Raw genomic sequence first — 8,561 nt, forward strand, 5'->3', positions numbered from 1 at the left:
GGAAACCGTCGCTTCTCAATCGGAGATAGAAGACAAGCATTGCACACAGGTAAGCGTGATAACATAGCTCTATATATAGATTTCATCTGATATATATATGAATATAAATATATACATTTCTGTGGACATGGAGTGAAACCAGAAGTCCATACGTCTCTTTAAGAAAAAGCAGCGTCTGACTTGTTTGCATTGGATAAGATTCCCCCTGTGCACCCTCGCCATTCATGGGACAGGGTGACCTCCCTCCCCCCCTGTGCACCCTCGCCATTCATGGGACAGGGTGACCTCCCCCCCCCCCCCCCCCCCCCTGTGCACCCTTGCCATTCATGGGACAGGGTGACCTCCCTCCCCCCCTGTGCACCCTCGCCATTCATGGGACAGGGTGACCTCCCTCCCCCCTGTGCACCCTCGCCATTCATGGGACAGGGTGACCTCCCCCCCTGTGCACCCTCGCCATTCACGATAGCGAGGATTCAGACATGCGGCTGCATCGTCCTGCCGTAACCGTGAAGGAAAGAACGAGAGGGCAGGCGGCGCTGTCCCGTTTTGTGTGTCTACAGAGCAGCGGTTTCACTGGAGAAGAGACGCGCGCGTGGCTCTTGCACCCGTACAGTCTCACTGCTTTTGTAGGTAGTGTCGTCCAATAACCATGAGCAGGAAAAATTGGGAACCAAGAGTCTGGTCCAGAGAGCAAATTACTTCTGGTTCCGCTTCAGTGTCACCCCCATTCTGCGGGGAGAGGACCCCCCTCACGCACATCGCATTTTGGCAGAGGTGCCTGGGAGCATTGTCCATCAATAGTAAGAGGAAAGAAAGGGAGCCATCCGAGCGAGTGAAGGGAACAAGAAAACAACCCGTAGATTAAAAGCAAAAAAACATCATTTGCTTTGCATCGTGGCAACAGGTGCAGTGAGGAGTCTGTGAGCCGTATAACCGTGCGTGGTGCCCATGCAGCCGCCTTCCTAGCGCCAGGACCTAGGTGGCACTTCTACCCCACAATGGGTTAAGAGAGGAGGGCGTGGGAGCCGGGGCATACAGACCTGGAGGGCCGGAGGGTGTCCGCCTCTAGCCATGTTACTGGTTCTTGTCCCGCATGAGCTCCAGCACGCTGACCAGGCTGCGCAGTCCCAGCACGTAGCCCTTGTCCGGCCCGTCGTGCACAGTGGGGTCATCGTGAAAACCCTTGTAAGTACTGTGGGCAAAGTCGATCATGCGCACGTCCACTTTGGGAGGGGGCTCCGGAACGGGGGAGTCGGCGGGCGTCCGCAGGCGCTTCCGCCCGTCGTATATGATGAGGAGCGAGCTGGAGTAGAAGCGGTAGGAAGCCTGGCTCTCTAGCACGGAGGTCAGGCGCTGCAGCTTGCTCAGGATGGGCTCAAACAGGTCCTGGCGCAGGTGCAGACCGTTGTGCAGGTATTGGTACAGGGCCTGCTGGAAGCCCTCTGCGCTCAGCCCACGCCCATAGTATTTGTTCAAGCACAGGTAGTGCCCCGTGTCCACCTGGAAGACCTGTGGAGGCACAAGGGAAAGGACAGGCTGTCAGTGAGCCAGGAGCAGGGGCTGCATCCTGATTGAATGCTGAAGCAGTGGCATGGAGTCCCTGCCCTGAAGAGTTTACAATGTAATGAGCTGGGTGCGTCAGACAGCAGTACTGTTTAAGCAGAAGGACTCTGAAAGTTGGTGCCCAAACGAGCTCCTGGTAGCCGGGTCCCAACAGAATGTCAGCTTTCATCACACACATTTCTCTGGCTTCTCTGCCATGTGGATTCTGTGCAGGAATTCCTGTGGCTGCGTCCTCTGTACCGCTGACCGCGCTCATGCCTGAGCGTGACGTCACCAACGCTCCAAGCATGAGCGCTCGGCTGTCCGCCATATTTATTTTTTTACGCGCGAGCGAAGGGGCCGTTGCCAGTGGCGTGGCTGAGCAGTGATTGGTGCTGATTGGTTGAGAAGGTCATGCGACACCTCAGCGCGCCTGAAACACAAATTAATCTTCCTCGGCAAGCGCCTAGAGCCCGCGAGCGTATGGGTGTGTGCCGCGTGAACGTGACTGGACACCTTCCCATTCATTGCGCGAAGTGCCAGGTGCGGTCAGCGGCAGAGGACACAGCCTCACTTAGCTGGCTCCCTGTGTCGTGCTGCAGTTAAGAGATCTCCCACTAGGGGGAGGCCAAGCTCTCTCCATGGCGAGACCCCTGAATTAGCGAGTGTTGTGGATCTGGGCAGCGCTTTATTCAGCCCAGTGCCTGGATGGAGAGCAGGGCTTCTCACCTAGCGGCCCCGCCGGCTGCATTGACCTTGTGCGGCACTCGGACTGCTAACTGCCCAAGCAACGTGTAGGACATTAGCAGGAGCAAAGTGCCGTTTCTCACACTGAAACTCACAGTTAAGCCATGGGTACAGATATTATACAGGCCATTATAGTAAGCGTGTGGCCCGTCTACTCCTAAATGGGTTCTGATCTTTTGAAGAACTGTTTCTTGCTGTAACTTATTGACTCTGCCTGGGACCGGCATAGTAACCCCGTTCTGGCTTCTGTAAAATTATATATAAATATAATATATGACTCGTTTCATTGGTATTGAAACACTCGCTTTGCTTTTAGGCCATTTGTAATATAGAAATGTAGCATTTTCGCCGAGGTTTATACACCGCGGGATTTCCGCTCCCCTCCTATACAAGAAAAGCAGGCGGTTCCTACCTCTTATGGGATAAGAGGGTGTCTCGCGCACGGGATTCCTGGGAGCGGGGGGGCGAAGCCAAGCTGGGCCACTGAGACAACCAGGAATCCTGCAAGTGAGACACCCCGTTATCACGCGGACCCAGGATCTCTCATGGAAACGTGTAGGCCTGATGCAACTGCACGTATAAGGGCCGACTGTGACCTCTTATCTTATAAAGTTGTCTGGGACGGGACAGAGGAAAGGGGCGACGGGACAGGGGAAAGGGGCGAGGGGGCAGGGGAAAGGGGCGAGGGGGCAGGGGAAAGGGCGAGGGGGGCAGGGGAAAGGGCGAGGGGGCAGGGGAAAGGGCGAGGGGGCAGGGGAAAGGGCGAGGGGGCAGGGGAAAGGGCGAGGGGGCAGGGGAAAGGGCGAGGGGGCAGGGGAAAGGGCGAGGGGGCAGGGGAAAGGGCGAGGGGGCAGGGGAAAGGGCGAGGGGGCAGGGGAAAGGGCGAGGGGGCAGGGGAAAGGGCGAGGGGGCAGGGGAAAGGGCGAGGGGGCAGGGGAAAGGGCGAGGGGGCAGGGGAAAGGGCGAGGGGGCAGGGAAAGGGCGAGGGGGCAGGGGAAAGGGCGAGGGGGCAGGGGAAAGGGCGAGGGGGCAGGGGAAAGGGCGAGGGGGCAGGGGAAAGGGCGAGGGGGCAGGGGAAAGGGCGAGGGGACAGAGGAAAGGGCGAGGGGACAGAGGAAAGGGCGAGGGGACAGAGGAAAGGGCGAGGGGACAGAGGAAAGGGCGAGGGGACAGAGGAAAGGGCGAGGGGACAGAGGAAAGGGCGAGGGGACAGAGAAAAGGGCGAGGGGACAGAGGAAAGGGCGAGGAGGTTGGGGAACGGGACAGAGAGAAAAGGGGAGGAGGAGGGGGACCAGAGAGGAAAGGGGAGATGGGGGGGGTAGGGATCAGAGAGGAAAGGGGAGGAGGGGGGGGGGTAGGGACCAGAGAGGAAAGGGGAGGGGGAGGGGGGGGGACCAGAGAGGAAAGGGGAGGAGGGGGGGGGGGGGGTAGGGACCAGAGAGGAAAGGGGAGGAGGGGGGGGGGGGTAGGGACCAGAGAGGAAAGGGGAGGAGGGGGGGGGGGTAGGGACCAGTGAGGAAAGGGGAGGAGGAGGGGGACCAGAGAGGAAAGGGGAGGAGAGGGGGGAGAACAGAAAGGAAAGAGGAGGAGAGGGGGGAGAACAGAAAGGAAAGGGGAGGAGAGGGGGGAGAACAGAAAGGAAAGGGGAGGAGAGGGGGGAGAACAGAAAGGAAAGGGGAGGAGAGGGGGGAGAACATAGAGTAAAGGGGAGGAGAGGGGGGAGAACAGAGAGTAAAGGGGAGGAGAGGGGGAGAACAGAGAGGAAAGGGGTGGAGAGAGGGGAGAACAGAGAGGAAAGGGGAGGAGGAGGGGGGAGAACAGAGAGGAAAGGGGAGGAGGAGGGTGGAGAACAGAGAGGAAAGGGGAGGAGAGGGGGGAGAACAGAGAGGAAAGGGGAGGAGAGGGTGGAGAGCAGAGAGGAAAGGGGAGGAGAGGGTGGAGAACAGAGAGGAAAGGGGAGGAGAGGGTGGAGAGCAGAGAGGAAAGGGGAGGAGAGGGTGGAGAACAGAGAGGAAAGGGGAGGAGAGGGTGGAGAACAGAGAGGAAAGGGGAGGAGAGGGTGGAGAACAGAGAGGAAAGGGGAGGAGAGGGGGGAGAACAGAGAGGAGAGGAGAGAGAACTGAGAGGAGAGGGGAGGGTGGAGAACAGAGGAGAGGGGAGGGTGGAGAACAGAGAGGAAAGGTGAGATGGGGGGGGAGAACAGAGAGGAAAGGTGAGATGGGGGTGGAGAACAGAGAGGAAAGGGGAGGAGAGGGGGTAGAACAGAGAGGAAAGGGTGGAGAACAGAGAGGAGAGGGGAGGAGAGGGGGGAGAACAGAGAGGAGAGGGGAGGAGAGGGGGGAGAACAGAGAGGAAATGGGAGGACAGGGTAGAGAACAGAGAGGAGAGGGGGAGAACAGAGAGGAGAGGGGAGGAGAGGGGGAGAACAGAGAGGAGAGGGAGGAGAGGGGGAGAACAGAGAGGAGAGGGGAGGGGGGAGAACAGAGAGGAGAGGTGAGATGGGGGGGGGACAGAGAGGAAAGGTGAAATGGGGGGGGGGGGAACAGAGAGAAAAGGTGAAATGGGGGGGAACGGAGAGGAAAGGTGAGATGGGGGGGCGGGAACAGAGAGGAAAGGTGAGATGGGGGGGCGGGAACAGAGAGGAAAGGTGAGAAGGGGATGGTCAAGGAGGGGGGGATGGTCAAGGAGGGGGAGGGACAGAGGGGAGAAGAGTGGGGAAGGAGGGGGGAGAGAGAGCATCTTTAACCACGTCAGTGCTGTGTAATAACAGTAAGGTGCAGCCGGTACCTGCATGCCGCACACCCGCACTCCTAGCGTAGCCGACGTGCTCTGCTCGCACTTCTGCATCTGCCGCGCCGCTTTCTCCTCGGACGCGTCGTCGCCGTGCTGCCGCGTCCCCATCTTCAGATCCAGCACGCACGGGACCTTGAAGTGATGGACCACGTTCTCCAGGAGCAGAAACTCTGGGAGGGAGCGGGGTTAAGGAGTCGTGACCTCATCTACACCGCTGCAATGGCCAGACTTAACCCCTCCCCTGCCACAGGACTCGCACGCGAGAGATCACACGCTTATTTTAGTATGTTGGAGAACTCTAAAAGCGTCTGTCCCCTCGCCCCCCCCCCCCACATACACGTGTGGCAAGCGTCAACAATTTCACCACCAGAGTGCTTTGCATTGCTGGCCCCCTGGCAGGGAAAGGGTGAAGCGATAACGGGACATCTGCAGCCTGCAGGTTCCTTTGCATGACGGAGATTAACCCTTTCGTCGGCAGGATACTGTACAGCTTGCGGTCCTTGGACTCGGAGCGCATGCGGCTCAGCTGCTGCTTGTGACAGCGCAGGCTCCACGGGTTGTAACTGATCCGCTCGGCGCTCCCCCCGCTGTGCGCGTCCAGCATCTGGAACGGGACCTCCGACTGCATCAGCAGCTCCAGCATGGGGCTCTTCATCTCCGGCACGCTGCGGGGAGAGCGCGGGTTACCAGTGCCACGCCGGGGGGGGGATCCGGCCTACTTCACATCACAGTGGGATTTTAACCAATTGGCAACTAAGAACTTAATGTGGAATTACAGCCGGGAGTGTGTTACCTTCAGCCAATTCGTTGCTGCCCAGTTAACAAGATTCCCCCCCCCCTTCTCCTTAGAGACGTACCCCTCCCTATAATGAAAACATTAACAAACACCCTGGGATATTCAGAGAATGGAACTATGATTTATAGCAGGGGCGGCCAACTCCAGTCTTCAAGGGCCAGCAACAGACCAAGTGTTCGGGACATCCCTGCTTCAGCACAGGAGCCACTGATTAAGCCACCTGTGCTGAAGCAGAGATATCCTGAACACCTGAGCTGTTTGGTGGCCTTTGGGGACTGCAGTTGGCCGCCCCTGGTTTACTGCCCAACACTGGATTCAAGAAACAGAGCTGGACACCACAGCGCTCTCCCCGGGTGGCTGCTGCGGCTAAGGGATGGAAGCTTAAGCCTGCCGTTCCCCCGCTGGGAGATTCCCACATTCTAACCCATAAAGCAGCAATCTCGCTGCCCGGGTGCTTTCCCCCCTCCCCCCCCCCCATATTTTTTTACATTTTTATAACCAACCTGGATGTCTTTGGCCCCCCCGATCCCCGAGCGACAAAACAAGTATTCTTGCCCGGGCGACACAAAATGGCCACGGGATCAGGGCTCGCTCCTGCAGCCCCATATTCGGCAGGTGATTCCGCTGGCCCTGCTTCTAGTTCTCTCAAAAGGAACTACAAAAAGAAATGGAAACACTTGCCGCTCGGGGGGAGTCGGGGGGGCCGCGGCTGAGCTCCGAGGAACGTCAGCGTTTAGGCAAGCTAGGAAAACAGGATCATTTTGGGGTGCGATTGCTGCTTTAAAGGTCATTGGTAACTATCAGAGAGGCTGCAGTGTGTGGAGATTCCCCACCCCTCGCTCTGGGGTCTTCACCTTCTTACAGCACGAGCCTCCCCATTTGGAGAGATAGAGGACGGCTCCCTGGGTGCAGGTACCAAGCAACAAGATTGTAAGCTCTTGGGGTCGGGGCAGGTACCTCTCTGCGCTGTCAGCGACGGGCGCCTCCTTCTGCTCGGTGCTGTTGGTGCGGTGCGTACTCCGGCGCGAGTGCTTGCGTCGCGGGTATTCCCACTCGCGGGGGTCATCGGGATCCACGACCTCGCTCTCCACGTAGGGGTACGCCACCAGGTTGATGTAACCGTCGCTGTCACCTTCGAAGCAGACGGACACTACACCTGCAGGGGCCACACAGTGGGGAAATGGGAGAGAACAAGATGGTGGAGCGGACAGAAAGACCGAGACACAAATAAAAGGAGGGGCCCCAGAGGGAGAGCGCAGGGGGGCCCCAGAGGGAGAGCGCAGGGGGGCCCCAGAGGGAGAGCGCAGGGGGGCCCCAGAGGGAGAGCGCAGGGGGGCCCCAGAGGGAGAGCGCAGGGGGGCCCCAGAGGGAGAGCGCAGGGGGGCCCCAGAGGGAGAGCGCAGGGGGGCCCCAGAGGGAGAGCGCAGGGGGGCCCCAGAGGGAGAGCGCAGGGGGGCCCCAGAGGGAGAGCGCAGGGGGGCCCCAGAGGGAGAGCGCAGGGGGGCCCCAGAGGGAGAGCGCAGGGGGGCCCCAGAGGGAGAGCGCAGGGGGGCCCCAGAGGGAGAGCGCAGGGGGGCCCCAGAGGGAGAGCGCAGGGGGGCCCCAGAGGGAGAGCGCAGGGGGGCCCCAGAGGGAGAGCGCAGGGGGGCCCCAGAGGGAGAGCGCAGGGGGGCCCCAGAGGGAGAGCGCAGGGGGGCCCCAGAGGGAGAGCGCAGGGGGGCCCCAGAGGGAGAGCGCAGGGGGGCCCCAGAGGGAGAGCGCAGGGGGGCCCCAGAGGGAGAGCGCAGGGGGCCAAGGGTGTCTGGAGGGGGGCAGGATGGAATTCCGATTCCTCACCTTTGTACTCGGGGGTGAACTCTTTCATCTCTGGCGGCAGGGACTCGTAGAAGCGCTGCTCCCGGGAGATGAGGGGTTTGCACACGGTGTGGTCATCGTAACGCATCATGCTGCTGTGACCCCCCACCTGGTGGATGAATGGCTCCAGCAGGACCCCCCGGCCCCGGTCGCACACCGCGCTCTTGCTGCACTTCCCCACTTCCATGGTTTGACAAACACACATTGCGTTGGGCGCCTGACGCTCGGCGGGGGCATGGGGCGGGGCGGGCGGCAGCGCTGGCCAGCAGAGCGCCACGGACAACACGTCTCTCACTCCCGAGTCACGCCTCTGATCTGAAAGAAACCAAGGAGAGTCCAGGATTGGTCAACATGATGCATTGTATAATGGTGTCGAGTATGTCTGTATACGGTCAGCCAATACACACGCTTCCTTCTTAGAGAAAAAAAAAGAGCAAAATCCTGCAGAGCATCAATAAGCCCGAACCGCTGATTCTCCCCGCGCGCCCCACTGCCCGTCAGCCACACAAAGGAACCAGCAGGAGGGGCCCCTGCACGCAATATATACTCATCATTAAAAAGAAATCAAAATAAAAGTAGAACAACGATACATGGCAGACGTGACAGCCACAAAGTCACTACCCTGAAGAGCTGACACTCTAAGTTTCGCTCCAAGAGTGGAGCTTTCGCACCATTTTCAAAGAGCACCTCGATTTTCTCATGTTCCCTAGATGGGATTCTATCTTTAAAACTACAACACAGCTTCCAGCTCCCTACTATGGGGAACACTTAAGGGTTCCCCACCTCCTGATGTGCATCAATTGTGGAAGACGTTGGACAAAAGCCACTA

The 8,561-nt window shown here is 59.4% G+C and overlaps 1 protein-coding gene across 3 annotated transcripts; it reads right to left on the bottom strand.

Annotated features, from left to right (window-relative positions):
* Positions 1-369: 369 nt before the first annotated feature.
* IP6K1 (inositol hexakisphosphate kinase 1) lies at positions 370-8,063 on the bottom strand. 3 transcript variants are annotated; one of them, XM_075574118.1, is made up of 5 exons: positions 7,715-8,063; positions 6,836-7,034; positions 5,566-5,747; positions 5,077-5,252; positions 370-1,509 (listed from the first exon to the last, which is right to left on the bottom strand). In XM_075574118.1, exons 1-5 carry the CDS (start codon positions 7,935-7,937, stop codon positions 1,075-1,077), a joined length of 1,215 nt encoding a protein of 404 aa, XP_075430233.1. In that variant the 5' UTR covers positions 7,938-8,063; the 3' UTR covers positions 370-1,074. The 3 variants fall into 3 exon arrangements, with proteins under 3 accessions (XP_075430233.1, XP_075430231.1, XP_075430232.1); XM_075574116.1 differs by having other exon boundaries at positions 6,733-7,034; positions 7,715-7,852; XM_075574117.1 differs by lacking the exons at positions 6,836-7,034; positions 7,715-8,063 and adding an exon at positions 6,382-6,528.
* Positions 8,064-8,561: the final 498 nt, after the last annotated feature.

The sequence above is a fragment of the Ascaphus truei genome, chromosome 17, assembly GCF_040206685.1.
Source record: "Ascaphus truei isolate aAscTru1 chromosome 17, aAscTru1.hap1, whole genome shotgun sequence".
Lineage (NCBI taxonomy): Eukaryota > Metazoa > Chordata > Amphibia > Anura > Ascaphidae > Ascaphus > Ascaphus truei.

Bases quoted from the DNA above. Each gene is read 5' to 3' on its own strand.
- IP6K1 (XM_075574118.1), bottom strand. From the start codon at position 7,937: ATGTGTGTTTGTCAAACCATGGAAGTGGGGAAGTGCAGCAAGAGCGCG. The intron at 7,035-7,714 runs GTGAGGAATCGG...TGGCCCCTGCAG, and splicing joins GTTCACCCCCGAGTACAAAG to GTGTAGTGTCCGTCTGCTTC. The intron at 5,748-6,835 runs GTACCTGCCCCG...CTCTCCCCGCAG, and splicing joins GTCGCTGACAGCGCAGAGAG to CGTGCCGGAGATGAAGAGCC.